The sequence below is a fragment of the Somniosus microcephalus genome, chromosome 25 (assembly GCF_052327205.1).
Source record: "Somniosus microcephalus isolate GS21.2 chromosome 25, FLI_Smic_1.0, whole genome shotgun sequence".
Classification (NCBI taxonomy): domain Eukaryota; kingdom Metazoa; phylum Chordata; class Chondrichthyes; order Squaliformes; family Somniosidae; genus Somniosus; species Somniosus microcephalus.
Window position 1 is genome coordinate 53,063,451 of NC_141011.1, and position 19,327 is coordinate 53,082,777.

General features: G+C 46.6%; 1 protein-coding gene across 1 annotated transcript in view; it reads right to left on the minus strand.

Annotated features, from left to right (window-relative positions):
* The window catches only part of ciroz (ciliated left-right organizer protein containing ZP-N domains), a 54,179-nt gene that overhangs the window by 17,914 nt on the left and 16,938 nt on the right, over nucleotides 1-19,327 (minus strand). The window contains 1 exon segment of the mRNA XM_085967560.1: nucleotides 1,013-1,114. Within this exon segment, the coding sequence (XP_085823686.1) occupies nucleotides 1,013-1,114 (102 nt within the window).

The following is a 19,327-nucleotide window of genomic DNA, read 5'->3' on the forward strand; positions in this document are numbered from 1 at the left end:
CTCATGGAACCATTTCAGTTGCCAGCTTGGCTTCAACATGAATAACCAACGTTGCATTTTAGTCCCTGGTGAACCATGTGTAATATCGTAAGTGAAGGAGCAAACAAAACGAGTACAGATTTCATCATATTCCCCAGAGAAACAGAATTCTCTTCCTCAAAGCAAAGCTCTTATACCTGGGACAGTCTGAGAAAGGGGGCCAAGCCCTTCTAGAATGACCACCTTTGAAACAGATGTCAATTGATATTGATCAAAAGCATCACCTCCCCTCCCGCACCCATACCCCAGCCCCCATGTCAGCTGTGGCTCAGTGGGTAGCACACTTGCCTCTGAGTCAGAAGGTTGTGGGTTCAAGTCCCACTCCAGGGACTTGAGCACATAAATCTAGGCAGACACTCCCAGTGCAGTACTGAGGGAGTGCTGCACTGTCGGAGGTGCCGTCTTTCGGATGAGACGTAAAACCGAGGCCCCACCTGCTCTCTCAGATGGATGTAAAAGATCCCTTGGCACTATTTCGAATAAGAGCAGGGGAATTATCCCCAGTGTCCTAGCCAATACTTAGCCCTCAACCAACATAACAAAAATAGATTATCTGGTCATTATCACACTGCTGTTTGTGGGAGCTTGCTGTGCGCAAATTGGCTGCCGTGTTTCCCACATTACAACAGTGACTCCACTTCAAAAGTACTTCATTGGCTGTAATGCAATTTGGGACGTCCAGTGGTCCTGAAAGGCGCTATAGAAATGCAAGTCTTTCTTTCCTGCATACCAATAGGGAGGAAATTCTGCCTATGATACAGGATTCAGGTTTGATTTAGTTATTTTGGAACTCTCAATAAAGGTCACTAAAGGAAGGTGGTCATTCTATGCAAACGGTCTTTAAGGCCATGACTGGTCTGATTTTTTTCATGAATCATGAAGACAATTAGGAAAAGTTGATTTCCGTTAAAGCTTTATTCAGACCGAATCCAATGGAACTGGAATTAGCCACAATGGATTGGGCATTCGTTACCTAGTATCTGTAAAGCTTTGATGAGCCACTGTTTCAGCACATCAATTCTCTCCTTCTGAATCCAGAGCTCCATGTATTCAGAAAAACATTCAACATCTTCGCCTGAAAATGTGTTTTACAGAAACAGTTAGGCAGGACACTCTTAATGGGGCCTTTTATAGACCATAATCTTAAGGCAGTTAATATTAATGGACATGTAATTAGTGGATATATATTTAAGAAATTGAAATCTGCTCCATCTAATCATTTGGATGATATTATTACCACTAGTACTTCTGCACAGTCTCTGCTGCAGACCCATGGCCTATATTCCCAGGGCTCTGCTCTCCACGCATTCCTCAACATCATTTCCCAGGTGTGCTTTCCCAGGTGTGTATGCCCTGTCATATTCCCCAATATGAATTCCTCAGCATATATTTCTCATCATATATCTGCCAGCTTGTACTCCCAGGTGTGTACTCCCAAGTGTGTACTCCCAGATGTGTACTCCCAAGCCCGCACTCACAGCTGTCCAGTCTCACCAAACACGTCAGGACACCCTGCTTCTACTTCTGATTATTCCTTCTGCCTTTTTTGCGTGTTTAGACGTGTTTAGATTTTACTCTGTATGACCTAGAAATTCAGTAAGGCCCCGCCAGGTCTTTAGCGCCCGAAATTTAGCGCTCGCCCGGATTCCCGTAGCGCCCGCCTGAAATTCAGTTGCGGCGCCCCAAGACGGAGGCGGGCGCTATTGCAGGGTTTGGCCGCCTCGCTTGGGGCGATGAAAGTCAATTGCAGGCGTCCAGCTGCCGCTGCGGCACCCGATGCGGTGCGGCAGGCTGGGGTACTGCAGGCCTCCTCCTTCCCTTAAGGAGGAGCTGCCTGCAGCCGTGAGATCGCCGCTGGATTCCCCCGGCAAATGAGCCCGGCACCACGGAGAAGTGCCGGGCTCGCGGGAGTCAGACACCAATGCTGCGGGGGGGTGGTGCAGGAGTCCGGGGAGGGAGGTGTGGCCAGGCGGCCGCCGGGAAAGCGGCCGACCGCCCGTCCACCTTTATGCGCTGGCCTCTTGGAGCTGCAAGGCACCGTTTTTCAAACGCTGTTTGCGGCCGCCACGGGCGAGGCGGCCGCAACTGAATTTGGCGGTCGGCACGGAATCGCATTGGAGCCGGGGCGCTGCGCACATTGATGACGTCATCGGTGCCGGCGCAGCGCTACCGGCTAACGCCGATGTTAGGGACCAACTGAATTTCGGGCGCTAAAAAACTTCCGGCACAAACCACTCTTTAGCCAATAAGTGGGCGCAAACACGACTGAATTTCTAGGCCTATGTCCCCACAGGGAGCATTTACAGAGCTAATTGTAGTGTATGTGCCTTTAAGAGCCCCAGGTGTACTGTAATGCCGGTAATGGCCACTCGGGCTATATAAGCCTGTATATTGTGTTGTATCCATTAGTTCCCCTCCAGACTTTGTTTAGTAAACACCTATGAAACCAACTCCTGTCTTCAGTGTCTCTATCAACACACAGACACAACAGTGGCGACGAATTGGAAACGGACTTACCTGCAATTTGGCAGCACCTCAAGGACATCGATTCCTCTGGCGTCCAAAGTTGAAGAAAAAATCAAGAAAAAGAAAGGGCTGCGGTTTCACCAGCTAGCCGAGCTGGTGGCAGGTACTGCAATAATCCTTCCTGGGCATCGGGCTGGGGCTCCAGCGACTGGCTCTACAGCTGGGCCAAGCAGCGAAAGCGGAGGCAAGCAGTAACAGACGGGGAGGGAGCACTCGGGAGACGGCCGGCGCTGCAAGCAGGTCGGCGTTCAGACCTAGAGAGAGAGTCCGGCGGGAACGAGTCTCCAACTGTAAATAAATAAATAAAAAGAACGGAAACCGCGGGAAACAGCGTTGTCATCGGCAGCAGTGGCGGGGAAGCGCGGGAAGCGCCATATCTTTTCTGCAGAAAAGAAAGAAAAGCGCGGGAAGCGCCATTTTATTTCTAGGATGCCTAAGTCTGGCAATATTGATGCTTTTGATAACGAGATAGAGGATTGGACCACATATGTGGAAAGAGTGGAGGTATATTGCACCGCAAATGGAATAGAAGATGAAAAAAAAGCTTCAGTTCTGCTAAATCTAATGGGCGCAAAGACATACGGGCTGTTACAAAATTTAATCACTCCAGCCAAACCAAAGGACAAGAATTTTAAAGAAATTGTTGATACCCTACAGGAGCACTTAAACCCAACACCGCTGCTGATAGCGGAACGATTCAAATTCTTCAAGAGAAATCAACACAAGAATGAAAGTAACGCTGATTACCTCACCGAATTAAGAAAGCTATCAAAACACTGCCAATTCGGGGCAGGACTAGCAGATTATCTTCGAGACAAATTTGTCTGCAGTCTCTTAAGTGAAGGAACACAGAAAAGGCTGCTTTCTGAAAAAGATTTAACACTGGACAAGGCTTTCAGTATGGCTGTATCATACGAAGCAGCCGCAAGAGGAGCTGCAGAGATACAACAAAAGACACAGGACTTCGGCACCCATGAAATGACACAGGGTTTCGAGAGATGTTATTGCTGCGGCAGATCCACCCATGACCAGAGGGACTGCTGGTTCAAGGACAAAACATGCAGGCAATGCGGAAAGATTGGACACATTACACGGGTATGCCGATCTGGACAAAAAAAATCCACAGACAGGAAAAAAAAAATCAATAAAGAAAAGTACAGAAAGGTACAAATGATGACGGACAGTAGCTCCGAAGACCAGAGAGCGATAGCGACTCTGAAAACAAGAGACTAAGCTGTCTCAAATTACATAATGTAATTGCTAAAGATGATTACCAGACCATTTGGGTTACCCTCACGATAGCAGGGTCCCCAGTTAAAATGGAGCTAGATACAGGATCAGCTCTGACCGTCATAAATCGATGGGATTACGAGCGGCTATTTCCGCATATACCTTTGAAAGACACATCCATTATCTCGAAGACATATACGGGGCAGAAAGTATACCCCAAAGGAAAAATAAGGGTGCCTGTTGTATACAACGGCAAGGAAATACAAAAGTTGTATTTATATATTCTACAGGATGGTGGTCCACCGCTGTTGGGACGTGAATGGATCAGGAAAATACGTTTAGACTGGCATTCCATTCAGGCACTGACGGTGACCAGTAAGAAAAAAAACGATGATGACGTCATACCTGAACGATTAAAAGACATCTTGGCCAACGCCAAAGAAGTGTTTCAAGAGAAACTAGGAACCTTGAAAGGCATCACCGCCTCAATAAAAGTGGAAGATGCAGCAATTCCCAAGTTTTTTAAGGCAAGACCGGTGCCATACGCAATTCGTCCAGCAGTCGAGGCAGAGCTGGAGAATTTGGAAAAGGCAGGCGTATTATCCAAAATAGATTGGAGCGAGTGGGCAACACCCATCGTTCCAGTCATGAAGAAAGCATTGAATAATGATAAATCTGAAGAACAGAGAAAAATTTGCATCTGTGGAGACTTCAAGGTGACTGTAAACCCGGTCCTTCACACGGTACAGTATCCTCTTCCGAGGATAGAAAATATTTTCGCCTCACTATCCGGAGGGAAACGTTTCACCAAAATTGACTTGGCACAGGCATATCTACAGATGGAGGTTGAAGAGGCCTCTAAAAAATATCTCACGATAAATACACACAAAGGTCTGTACCAGTATAATCGACTGGTTTTCGGAGTAGCATCCGCTCCAGCTATCTGGCAAAGAGCTATGGAGCAAGTCCTCCAAGGGATTCCGGGGACTCAATGCTACCTAGACGACATCCTTGTAACAGGAGAAAACGACAACGAGCACCTTGCCAATTTGGAGCAGGTGCTCACTAGGCTGAGAGAACGGAGCCTTCGAGCAAATCGCCCCAAGTGCGAATTTTTCCAAAATCAAATATCATATTGTGGCCACATAATTAATAAGGAAGGGTTGCATAAGTCACCTGAAAAAATTGAAGCGGTCATAAAAGCCCCAGCACCTGAAAATGTTTCACAATTAAGGTCGTGCCTGGGATTAATAAATTACTATCATAAATTTTTACCAAACTTATCAACTCTTCTACACCCTCTTAATGAACTGCTACAAACAGGAGTAGTTTGGAAATGGAGCGAAGACTGTAAACGTGCCTTCCATAAATGCAAAGACTTAATCACGTCCAAAGAAGTTTTGGCTCATTACAACCCATCACTGCCAATCAGACTGGCGTGCGATGCATCCCCTTACAGTGTAGGAGCAGTATTATTGCATAAATTCCCTGATGGCTCGGAACAGCCGATAGCTTTTGCGTCATGCTCATTGAACTCAGCTGAGCGTAACTATGCCCAAATCGACAGGAAAGCACTCAGCCTGGTATGGGGAGTGAAGAAATTCAACCATTACCTACACGGACAAAAATTTACCTTGTTGACTGACCATCAACCCCTCATCTCCATATTCAACCCTAAAAAGGGTGTTCCCATTATGACAGCGCAAAGACTACAGAGGTGGTCCCTTTTTCTAGGGGCACACCAATACAACATAGAATACAAAGGATCGAAACAGCATGGGAATGCTGACGGGTTATCGCGCCTACCGTTGCCAACGGTAGAAGAAGCACCTACCGTAGACCCAGTGGAGATTTTCCACTCTACCATAGTCGAATGTCTACCAGTAACAAATTCTGCCATTGAAAGGGAAACTAGAAATGACCTGACTCTCTCACGAGTCTACGATTTAACAGTGAAGGGATGGCCAGCACATGGCGAACCACTGTTGCCAGCATTCTCGCAAAGAAGAGAACAGCTGTCAGTGTGCCGACGAACCTTGATGTGTGGATCCAGAGTGGTGATTCCACCCAAACTCCAGGATAAAGTTCTAAAGGAGCTTCACGAGGGGCATCTGGGTGGAGTGAAAATGAAGAACCTAGCCAGGGCGTTTGTATGGTGGCCAGGTATTGATGGAGACATCGAAGAAATGACCAAGAGCTGCCTAGGATGCCAGAAGGTCCAAAACGCTCCACCCCAAGCCCCTCTACATCCATGGGAGTGGCCCTCATCTCCCTGGCAAAGGGTACACATCGACTTTGCTGGTCCATTTATGGACTCAATGTTCTTAATCGCGGTTGATGCACACTCCAAGTGGCTGGAGGTAATAAAGATGTCCTCCACCACCATGGAAAAAACCATCACAGTATTAAGGACCATATTTGCCAGGAATGGGCTGCCGGAACAGATCTGTTCTGATAATGGACCGCAATTTGTGTCCGAAGAATTCAGGAAGTTCTTAAAAAACAATGGGGTTAAGCACTACACGTCCGCCCCATACCATCCCGCCACCAATGGATTGGCTGAAAGGTTTGTCCAGACCTTCAAGAAGGCCATAAAGGCCATGGGTGAAGACATAACACTTCAGCACAAGGTGGATAACTTCTTGTTCGCATACAGGAATGCAACACATATGGTCACAAACCAAACTCCCGCCATGATGTTCTTCAATAGAAGCCTAAGATGCCGGCTGGATTTGATCAAGCCCAACATCAGAAGGGACGTGGAGAACCAGCAATTTCAAGGCATGAATGAAAGGCCAACTAGAACCTTCCAGATAGGTCAACAAGTTTTGGCCCAGGAATACCGTACCGAGAAATGGCAGCCTGGAACTATCTTCACACGACTAGGACCGCTGATGTACACCGTGGACATCGGAGAAAGCATAATAAGGCGCCATGCTGACCAAATCATAGAGTCCTCCGAAAAGGGACAACCTACACCGCAACTCTATACGCCTAACGATGAAGTAGAGATACCCATATCTACCTCCGATCCGGTGATACTGGAACCTGATGAACCCGACACTGGCATTCAAGCCGAATCAGCCTTGCCAAAAGAACCTACTACACCACCAGAAACTACTACACCACCGAGGCGTTATCCGAACCGAGTCAGGAAGCCTCCAGAGAGACTGACTTATAGTTAATTAACTGCAGCAATGTGTAGATTATTTTTCTTGTAACATGTAATTAATAATTACTTAAAATATTATGTACTGGTTGGCTAAAAAGGGAGGAATTGTAGTGTATGTGCCTTTAAGAGCCCCAGGTGTACTGTAATGCCGGTAATGGCCACTCGGGCTATATAAGCCTGTATATTGTGTTGTATCCGTTAGTTCCCCTCCAGACTTTGTTTAGTAAACACCTATGAAACCAACTCCTGTCTTCAGTGTCTCTATCAACACACAGACACAACACTATGGGCACAAACCTACCTCCAATGCTGCTGTCTGTGCCATGTTGTGTTGGAACACCAAACCATCTGGACACTCCTGATTTAACACACAAGGATGTGAGAGCGGGAAATTGCAGTCCTTTAGAATTAGTAATAAAATGAAGATATGCAAATGGGAGACTCAGAGACAGGCCTCAGCGAGCAGTGGGCCTATCTCATAGTCATTTCTTATTTATTAGACGGTAGAATTTAATTTGATTTCAAAGTTTCTTTAAAAATATGATACAACTCAAATATAATGTTTTAAATAAGAAGATAAGAAATAAGAGCAGGAGTAGGTCATTCGGCCCCTCGAGCCTGCTCCGCCATTCAGTAAGATCATGGCTGATCTGATCTTGGCCTCAACCCCACTTCCCTGCCCGCTCCCCATAACCCTTGACTCCCTTATCGTTCAAAGATCTATCTATTTCCACCTTAAATATATTCAATGACCCAGCCTCCACAGCTCTCACTCCTGATTCACGACCCTCTGAGAGAAGAAATTCCTCCTCATTTCCGATTTAAAAGGGTTTCCCCTTATTCTGAAATTATGCCCCCTAGTTCTAGATTCCCCCACGAGGGGAAACATCCTCTCTGCGTCTAGCCTGTCAAGCCCCTTCAGAATCTTATATGTTTCAATAAGATCTACTCTCATTCTTCTAACCTCCAATGAGTATAGGCCCAACCTGCTCAACCTTTCTTCATAAGACAATCCCTTCGTCTCTGGAATCAACCTCGTGAACCTTCTCTGAACTGCCTCCAATGTAAGTATATCCTTCCTTAAATAAGGAGACAAAACTGTACGCAGTACTCCAGGTGTGGTCTCACCAACGCCCTGTGCAGTTGTAACAGGACTTCCCTACTTTTATACTCCATTCCCTTAGCAATAAAGGCCAACATTCCATTTGCCTTCCTAATTACTTGCTGTACCTGCATGCTAACTTTTTGTGATTCATGTACTAGGACCCCCAGATCTCTCTGTACCTCAGCATTTTGTAATCTCTCCCCATTTAAATGGTAATTTGCTTTTATATTTTTCCTACCAAAGTGGATAACCTCATATTTTCCCACATTAAACTCCATCTGCCAGATTTTTGCCCACTCACTTAACCTATCTATATCCCTTTGGAGATTCTTTGCGTCCTCCACACAATTTGCTTTCCCACCTATCTTTGTATCATCAGCAAATGTGGCTACATTACACTCCTTGATTCCCCTAGAGTCCAAAAATCCATCAATCTCAGCATTGAATATACTCAAAGACTCAGCATTCACAGCCCTCTGAAGTAGAGAATTCCAAAGATTCACAACCTTCTGAGTGAAGAAATTCCTCCTCATCTCGGTCTTAAATGGCTGACCCCTTATCCTGAGACTATGCCCCCTAGCTCTAGACACTCCAGCCAGGGGAAACAACCTCTCAGCATCTACCCTGTCGATCCCCCTCAGAATCTTGTATGTTTCAATGAGATCACCTCTCATTATTTTAAGGTTCAGAGAGTATAGGCCCAATCTACTCAATCTCTCATCATAGGACAGCCCCCTCATCCCAGGAATCAATCTAGTGAACCTTTGTTGCACCGCCCCCAAGGCAAGTATATCCTTCCTTAGATAAGGAGACCAAAACTGTGCACAGTGTTCCAGGTGTGGTCTCAACAAGGCCCTATACAATTGTACCAAGACTTCCTTTCTCTTATACTCCAACCCCCTTGCAATGAAAACCAACATGCCGTTTGCCATCCTTATTGCTTGCTGTACCTTCATGCTAGCTTTCTGTGTTTCTTGCACGAGGACACCCAAATCTCTCTGAACACCAACATTTGAAAGTTTCTCACCATTTAAAAATTATTCTGTTTTTCTATTCTTCCTACCAAAGTGAATAACCTCACATTTCCCTACATTATACTCCATCTGCCACCTTATTGCCCACTCACTTAGTCTATCTGTATCCCTTTGCAGATTCTTTGGGCGGAATCTTACCTGGAAGGCCGAGTTCGAGGCAAGGCTGCTGGTTTTCGGGTTCCAGTCCCACCCCCAGTGATGTCTGACGAACAGATGCTATTCTGCCCTGATTGGCCTTGTTAAGCCCGCCCTGCGGGCTTGCCGTTCATAGAAACATAGAAGATAGGAGCAGGAGTAGGACATTCGGCCCCTCGAGCCTGCTCCTCCATTCAATGCGATCATGGCTGATCATCCAAATTCAGTACCCTGTCCCTGCTTTCTCCCCATATTCCTTGATCCCCTTAGCCTTAAGAAATATATCTAACTCCTTCTTGAATATATTTAATGAATTGGCCTCAACTGTCTTCTGTGGTAGAGAATTCCACAGGTTCACCACTCTCTGGGTGAAGAAATTCCTCCTCATCTCAGTCCTAAATGGCTTACCCCTTATCCTTAGACTGTGACCCCTGGTTCTGGACTCCCCCGCCATCGGGAACAACCTTCCTGCATCTAGTCTGTCTAGTCCTGTTAGAATTTTATAAGTTTCAATGAGATCCCCTCTCATTCTTCTAAACTCTAACGAATATAAGCCTAATCGACCCAATCTCTCTTCATACGTCATTCCTGCCATCCCAGGTATCAGTCTTGTTAGATCCGTGGTTCAGTGGATAAATAATTACATGGATGCTGTACATAAACAAATAACAGGTCTTTACTGGAGGAGGGTGATCTCTAGACTGGGGTACAGAGGCATGCGCACAGCTTATATACCGGTGTGGTCACTGCCAGTACTACAGTATACAGGAGCTGTAAAAAGTAGTTCTGACTTAAAGCACATACACTACAATTCCTCCCTTTTTAGATTAATAATACCCCCTTAATATTCAAATAACAATTACATTTTTACATGTACATTCAATAACAAAAGTCCATTTATAGATTCAGTCTTTGGGGCGGCTTCCTGACCCTTTCGGGATAGCGCCTTTCCGGAGGTTCTTGTTCTTGGTGCAGAGGCGATTCTGACCCCTTTTCATCGGGTAGTTCATCGGGTTCCACTGCTACTGGGTCTGAAGTAGATGCTACCGGTATGTCGGGTTTATCCCCAGGTACTCGAGACATGGGGTTGACGCCTTCCTGTGACGCTAAGATCTGATCGACGTGGCATCTCACAATGTTCTCCCCGACATCCACTGTGTACATTAATGGCCCCTGCCTTGTACATATCGTTCCGGGTTGCCACTTCTCTGTTCGATAGTCACGGGCCAAGACTGGTTGCCCTACATTGAAGCTCCTTGTCAGCTTCTCGTTGATGTGCTGAAATTGTTTGTCCTCAACATTTCTTCGCACATTTGGTCTGAGCAAGTCCAGACGAGATCTCAACCTTCGGTTAAAGAACATCATGGCCGGGGTCTGGTTGGTAACTGCATGTGTCGCGTTTCGGTAGGCTAATAAGAAATTGTCCATCTTATGCTGTAGTGGAATTTCCTCATCGCACATGGCCTTTATCGCCTTCTTAAAGGTTTGTACGAACCTCTCAGCCAATCCATTGGTGGCTGGATGATACGGGGTGGATGTGTAATGCCTTACCCCATTCTTTTTCATGAATTTTTGGAACTCGTCGGACACAAACTGTGGTCCATTATCAGAGCAGATCTGCTCTGGCAAACCGTTTCTGGCAAATATGGTCCGTAGGACTGCAATCGTTTTCTCTGTAGTGGTTGAAGACATCTTTATCACCTCCGGCCACTTTGAATGAGCATCCACTGCTATTAAGAACATTGAGTCCATGAATGGACCAGCAAAATCAATGTGCACCCGTTGCCATGGAGAGGAGGGCCACTCCCATGGGTGTAGAGGGGCCTGTGGTGGTGCATTTTGGACCTTCTGGCATCCTAAGCAGCTCTTAGTTCGGTCTTCGATTTGTTGATCGATTCCCGGCCACCACACATAAGCCCTAGCAAGGCTTTTCATTTTCACTCCCCCCAGATGACCTTCATGTAGTTCCTTTAGCACTCGCTCCCTTAACTTGGGTGGAATCACCACTCTGGATCCACACATCACTGTCCCCTGGCATACTGACAGCTGTTCTCTTCTGGATGAGAATGCTGGCAACAGTGAGTCGCCATGTGTTGGCCATCCCCTCACCGTCAATTCATATACCCGTGACAGCGTCGGATCATTGCGTGTCTCCTTCTCTATATCCGCGTTTGTTACTGGCAATTGTTCAATTATCGACGAATAAAATATCTCGATAGGGTCCACTGCTGGTGCTTCCTCCACCGTAGGCAGTGGCAGGCGCGATAGCCCATCAGCGTTCCCATGCTGTTTCGTGCCTTTATATTCTATTTCATATTGATTCGCCCCTAGAAACAGGGACCATCATTGTAACCGCTGTGCAGTCATTACTGGCATGCCCTTCTTAGGATTAAAGATGGAGACAAGTGGTTGGTGGTCAGTCAGTAAGGTGAACTTCTGCCCATGCAGATAATGGTTGAATTTTTTTACTCCCCATACTAGGCTGAGGGCCTCCCTGTCAATCTGGGCGTAGTTGCGCTCGGCTGAGGTTAGTGACCGAGACGCAAAGGCTACTGGCCTCTCCAACCCCTCTGGGAATTTGTGCGACAGCACTGCTCCAATGCTGTAGGGTGATGCATCACATGCCAAACGAATTGGTAGCGCTGGGTTGAAATGGGCCAACACCTCTTTTGATGTGATCAATTCTTTACACTTCTGGAAAGCTCGTCTACGTTCGTCATCCCACTTCCATGGTACCCCTGTTTGCAGTAGGGTGTTCAGTGGGTGTAATACCGTAGACAAATTTGGTAAGAACTTGTGGTAATAGTTTACCAGCCCGAGGAACGACCTCAGTTGTGACACATTTTCCGGTGCTGGAGCCTTGACTACTGCCTCAATCTTGTCAGGGGACTTATGTAACCCCTCTTCATCGATGATGTGGCCGCAATACGAGAGCTGTTTCTGGAAAAACTCGCACTTGTGGCGATTAGCTCGTAGCCCATATTCCTTTAATCTGACGAGCACCTTCTCCAAGTTAGCGAGGTGATCACTGTCATTTTCACCCATGACCAAGATGTCGTCCAAATAACACTGGGTCCCTGGAATCCCTTGCAGGACCTGATCCATCGCCCTTTGCCAGATAGCCGGAGCCGAGGCTACTCCAAACACCAGCCGGTTGTATTGATAGAGACCTTTATGGGTGTTGTTCATAAGGTACTGTTTCGAAGCTTCTTCTACCTCCATTTGCAAGTACGCCTGGGCTAGATCAATTTTGGTGAAGCGTTTCCCACCAGATAGCGAGGTGAAAATATCCTCAATTCGTGGAAGCGGATATTGCACCGTGTGAAGGACTGGGTTCACTGTCACCTTAAAATCCCCACAGATGCGGACCTTCTTTGGTTCCCCAGGCGTATTACTCAACGACCTCTTCATTACAGGAACGATGGGTGTAGCCCACTCGCTCCAGTCCACTTTGGACAGTACTCCTGAACGTTCCAACCCTTCCAGCTCTGCTTCAACCACTGGTCTGATCGCATAAGGCACTGGTCTGGCCTTCAGAAACTTTGGGCTTGCATTATCCTCTATTTTAATTGTTGCTGTTATTCCTTTTAGTGTTCCTAGTCCCTCCTGGAACACTTCTTTTGCGTCAGTTAGCATTTTTGACAGTCGTCCAGGTGTGACGTCGTCATCCTTTTTGGCCTCCACCTTCAGTGCCTGTATGGAATGCCAATCTAAATGTATCTTCTGGATCCATTCATGTCCTAGCAGTGGTGGTCCTCCATTTGGCAATACATATATATCCATTTTAGGTATTTCCTGACCTTTATATGTCACTTTCACCCTTATTTTTCCTTTGGGGTAGACTTTTTGCCCCGTATACGTCTTCAAGACAATCTCTGTAGCTTTCAAGGGTATGTGTGAAAATAGCCGCTTGTAGTCTCTTTGATTTATGACTGTTAGAGCTGACCCTGTGTCCAATTCCATTTCCACTTGGACTCCGTCTATCTTGAGTGTAACCCAGATAGTCTGGTGATCCTCCATTTCGGTTACATTATGTAGTTTCAGACAACCCAGCTCCTTGCTTCCGGAGTCTGTCACTTTTCTGTTCGTCTGAACCACTGTCCATCACCTGGTGTACCTTTTTGTACTCCTGTGGAGATTTCTTACTGTTGGTTTTCTTCCCAGACCTGCAGACTCTTGCTATGTGTCCTGCTTTCCCACACTGTCTGCACACTTGGTCCTTGAACCAACAATCTTTCTGGTCATGTGTTGTTCTGCCGCAGCGATAGCACTTCCCTGTTCCATAGGTCATTTCGTTGGTGCCATATTCTTGCGGTCTCCGTTGTATCTCTGCAGCGCCCCTTGCGGCTGCTTCGTGTGATACTGCCATATTGAAAGCTTTGTCCAGCGTAAGGTCCTTTTCTGATAGAAGCCGTTTCTGGGTTCCTTCACTTTGTAGCCCACACACAAACTTGTCCCTTAACGTGTCTGCTAGTCCCGCTCCAAACTGGCAGTATTTCGATAGCTTGCGCAGTTCCGTTAGGTACTCAGCATTGCTTTCGTCTTTGTGTTGGTTCCTTTTATGGAACTTAAATCGTTCTGCTATCAGCAGCAGTGTGGGGTTTAAGTGGTCCTGTAGAATTTCTACTATGCTTTCAAAATTCTTGTTTACCGGCTTCTCTGGGGCTATTAGATTTCGCAGTAACCCATAAGTTTTTGCACCCATGGAATTTAACAGAACCAGTGCTTTATTAGCATCTGGCACTTCATTCGCCCTGCAGTACACCTCAATACGTTCCACATATGTCGCCCAATCTTCGACTTCATTGTCGAATGTAGAGATACTGCCACTCTTCGGCATCCTTGGTTGTGCGTTAACTATCCCCAATGGCGCCTCCCGCGCTTCCCCTTCTTCTCCGCTGGCACAAAATGGCGTCTCCCGCGCTTTCCTTCCTTCCCGCGCTCGCCCGTCTTCTCCGCTGCGGCTTCGCAAAATGGCGTCTCCCGCGCTCTCCCGACTTCTCCGTGGCTCAATGGCGTCTCCCCTTGCTTCGCCCCGCGGACCCTGATCAGCCCGTGATCCCTGGCTGTGCTCTGCGCGTTCTTCTCTTGATATTTGTCGACGCCGCTCAGTCTAGAATCCGGCTGTTTCTTACCCTCTCTCTCTCCGGTTTGCAGTATTTCCTCGACGCCGCTCGGTGATCAACCTCCGGCTGCGCCCTGCTCTCTTCACCCTCTTTCTTACCCCGTCAACGCTGCCCGGCTCTCTCTTTCTGCCGTCGGTCGGCTCCAGCCGCCGCTGCTCGGGAAGGGTCTGCTCTGGACCTGTCGTCGGTCTCTTACTGCTCGTTGTGGCTGGGGAACCAAGCCCGGCTCTCCACAGCCTCCCCAGCGAAGTTGGATCTCTGCCCGACTGCTGGGCGGTTGTTCACGGTCGACGCCCGTGTTCCTGGACTCGACTATTTTTTAAATTTATTTTTTTATGTTGCAGGTAGATTCGCATCAACACTCGTCGCCACTGTTAGATCCGTGGTTCAGTGGATAAATAATTACACGGATGCTGTACATAAACAAATAACAGGTCTTTACTGGAGGAGGGTGATCTCTAGACTGGGGTACAGAGGCATGCGCACAGCTTATATACCGGTGTGGTCACTGCCGGTACTACAGTATACAGGAGCTGTAAAAAGTAGTTCTGACTTAAAGCACATACACTACAAGTCTGGTGAATCTTCGCTGCACTCCCTCCATGGCAAGAACATCCTTCCTCAGATAAGGTGACCAGAACTGCACACAATACTCAAGGTGTGGTCTCACCAAGGCCCTGTACAACTGCAGCAAGACATCCTTGCTCCTGTACTCGAATCCTCTCGCTATGAAGGCCAGCATACCATTTGCCTTCTTAACCGCCTGCTGCACCTGCATGCTTACCTTCAGTGACTGGTGCACAAGGACACCCAGGTCTCGTTGCACTTCCCCTTTTCCCAATCTATTTCCGTTAAGATAATAATCTGCCTTCCTGTTTTTGCCACCAAAGTGGATAACCTCACATTTATCCACATTATACTGCATCTGCCATGCATCTGCCCAATCATCCAACCTGTCCAAATCGTACTGGAGTTTCTCTGCATCCTCCTCACAGCACACACGCCCACCCAGCTTTGTGTCATCTGCAAACTTGGAGATATTGGCCCAGAAATTCGGGTCGGGGGCTTCCCGCGGGTGCAAGCCCCCGACCTGCACTTACCTAGCGCGCTGGCCGTTGAGCTGTGGGCCCCCGTGGAATTCCGATCCGGAGCCTGGTCCAGCTGCCGGCGCGCAGTGCTTGCGTATCCCAGGGGCGCAGTTAGTTCAATGCATCCCCTGGGATCACGTGGGCCATGGGGAGCCAATTAGAGCAGGGAATGCTCCATTCATAAGTCTGACAGGAAGCGCTGTCAAGACTTATAAATACTACGGCCCCAAAACAGCACTAAATCTTCAAATAATTTTTTTTTTAAATCACATTTTTTAAATAAACAATAAATTACATGAAATAACTATTTTAAACAATAATTTAAATTTAAAAAGAAATAATTTTATTTTCTAACGGCTAAAAATAAACTTACCTTTCTTTAAAGTATTTAAAAATAATAAACCTGTGGAAAAAATGTTTTAATTTTAATTAATTCACCACTTACCTTGTAAAAAGCAGGCCTTACGCCTGCTTTTTACATTTCTAACTTCTGCAGACTTACCCTCCCGGGCAAACCTGTAAATAAAAACGAAGTTCGATGCGCACGCGCAGCCCCTCCTGCGCACGTGTTCGACCTCTGAACCCCTTCGTTCAGAGGAACGGAAGTGCTGGTTTCCCGCACATGCGCAGTGCATGCAGGAAACCAGCACTTCCATTGGGCCTACGGGTGAGTACCCCGTGCGTACTCACCCGTGGAGACCTGAATTTCTGGGCCATTATATCTAGTTCCCTCGTCTAGATCATTAATATATATTGTGAATAACTGGGGTCCTAGCATCGATCCCTGCGGTACCCCACTAGTCACTGCCTGCCACTCGGAAAAAGACTCGTTTATTCCAACTCTTTGCTTCCTGTCTGCCAACCAGTTTTCTATCCAAGTCAGTACCTTAGGCCCAATCCCATGTGCTTTAACTTTGCACCCTAGTCTCTTATGCGGGATCTTATCGAAAGCCTTCTGAAAGTCCAAATACACCACATCCACTGGTTCTCCCTTATCTATTCTACCAGTTACATCCTCAAAAAATTCCAGTAGATTAGTCAAGCATGATTTACCTTTTGTAAATCCATGTTGACTTTGTCCGATCCTGCCACTGTTTTCCAAGTACTCTGCTATTACACCTTTTATAATGGACTCTAGCATTTTCCCCTTTCAATTAAGGGAAAACCGATGTCAGATGACGTCAGTTGATGACGCTTCATCTGCTGGTTTTCTTAAAGGAACATGCATCACACTTGTTTGGCAGATGATTTGACAGTGTTTTGACAGCATTGAGGTGCTGTCAAACACTGACAATCACTGTCCAAAGGTGAGCCCTTGCATCCAGGCTCTCCAATTACTCTCTCCTTAGGATAAAACAGATGGCACTTGCAGCTGAGATTGCAGAAGCCATCTGTCACTTCTCCCGATGAGATGAGGCTACACAAACACTTCACAGCTTGTCACATGCAGAAACATCTAACCACATTAAAAATTACTTTCACAACATTTCCTTACCTCTGGTACTAACCAGTGTCCCATTGCATCCTTCACACCACTTCTGCAGCTGTCATCAAAACACCAACATAACAACAGACCCACAGCATGCCTCACTTACCCTGGTGGGGTTCCCCGACATCGGGAAGCCCGCAGCAGCAGTCAAAAAATTGGCAAAAGCCTCTTAACTGCCTGTTAACTACCTGTTAACAGGCAGTTAAGTGGCTATAATCTTCTTCCCGCTGCTAGGAGTCGGGTCCCTGCACAAATCAGGGACCCGACTCCCAGGAAGATTGGTTGGAGGCGGGTTGGGAGCCGGTTTGGGGCCTGCTCCCATTTTTGGGGATTTTCCCAGTAGTCCCACCTCCAGACCCACCTCCTCAGGGCTGGTAAAATCCAGCCCTTTGTGTTCTCCTCACAGCTTACTGTCCCACCTAGTTTTGTATCATCAGCAAACCTGCATACATTACACTCGGTCCCTTCATCTAAGTCATTATTATAGATTGTAAATAGCTGAGGCCCCAACACTGATCCTTGCGGCACCCCACTAGTTACAGCCTGCCAACCTGAAAAAGATCCGTTTATCCCTACTCTCTGTTTTCTGTCCATTAACCAATCCTCTATCCATGCTACTATATTACCCCCAACCCCATGAGACCTAATCTTGTGTAATAACCTTTTATGTGGCACCTTATCGAATGTCTTTTGGAAATCCAAATATACTACATCCACTGGTTCCCCTTTATCTACCCTGCTAGTTACATCCTCAAAAAACTCTAACAAATTTGTCAAACCATTTCATAAAATCATGTTGACTCTGCCTAATCATGTTATGATTTTCTAAGTGCCCTGATACCACTTCCTTAACAATGGATTCCAGCATTTTCCCGATGACTGATGTCAGGCTAACTGGCCTGTGGTTCCCTGTTTTTTCTCTCCCTCCTTTCTTTACGACCTTCCAATCCGCTGGGACCATTCTAGAATCTAGGGAATTTTGGAAGATCAAAGCCAATGCATCCACTATCTCTTCAGCCACCTCTTTTAGAACCCTAGGATGTAGGTCATCAGGTCCAGGGGATTTGGAGGCTTTTAGTCCCATTAGTTTCTCTCGTACTTTTTCTCTACTTATATTAATTATGTTAAGTTCCTCACCCTCATTAGACCCTTGGTTCCCCACCATTTTTGGTATGCTTTTTGTGTCTTCTACTGTGAAGACAGATTCAAAATATTTGCTTAACGTTTCTGCCATTTCTTTATTCCCCATAATAATTTCTCCTGTCTCAGCTTCTAAGGGACCAACGTTTACTTTTGCTACTCTTTTCCTTTTTACATACTTGTAGAAACTCTTACAATCTGCTTTTATATTTCTTGCTAGTTTTCTCTCATATTCTATTTTTTCCCTTTTTATCAATTTTCTGGTCAACATTTGCTGGTTTCTGAAACTCTCCTAATCCTCAGGTTTACTATCATTCTTTGCAACAGGACGGTGTGACTATGAGTGAGGCAGGTACGGGGATCCAGGAGGTAGTGGAGGAGCCGCAGCCCTTGCTCTCATCAAACAGGTTTGAGGTTCTTACTTCCTGTCGGGGCGGGAGCGGGGACTGCAGGGAGGATGAGCAACCTGGCCACAGCACCGTGGAACAGGGGGCCATTCAAGAAGGGGGAGTAAATAGAAATGTTGTAGTGGTAGGGGATAGTATCATTAGGGGGATAGATAGGGTTCTCTGCAGTCGAGAGCGGGAGTCCCGAAGGCTGTGTTGCCTGCCCGGTGCCAGGATCAAGGACATCTCTTCTGGGCTGGAGAGAAACTTGGAGTGGGAGGGGGAGGATCCAGTTGTCGTGGTCCATGTTGGTACCAACGATGTAGATAGAACAAGGAAGGGGGTTCTGTTAAAGGAGTATGAGCAGCTAGGGGTCAAATTAAAAAACAGAACCTCAAGAGTAATAATCTCTGGATTATTACCTGAGCCATGAGCGAATTTGGCTAGGATAAATAAAATTAGAGAGTTAAATATGTGGCTCAAAGACTGGTGTGGGAGAAATGGGTTTTGCTTCTTGGGACACTGGCACCAGTACTGGGACAGGAGAGAGCTGTTCCATTGGGACGGACTTCACTTGGCCAGTGCTGGGACTAGAATCCTGGCGAATCATATAACTAGGGCTGTAGAGAGGGCTTTAAACTAATTAGTGGGGGGGAGGTTTCTAGAGAGCAAATAATAAAAATGACAACGGAGAAGGCCATAGACCTAGGTAGCAGTGGGGGAATTAAAAACCAGAGAGTGTCAGGAAGGGACAGAATGTATGGGGTAAAAGGTAAAGTAGTAAAAGGGGAAAAAGCAGGAACTAAGTGTCACAAAACATATTTGAAAGTTCTTTTTCTGAATGCACGTAGCATTCG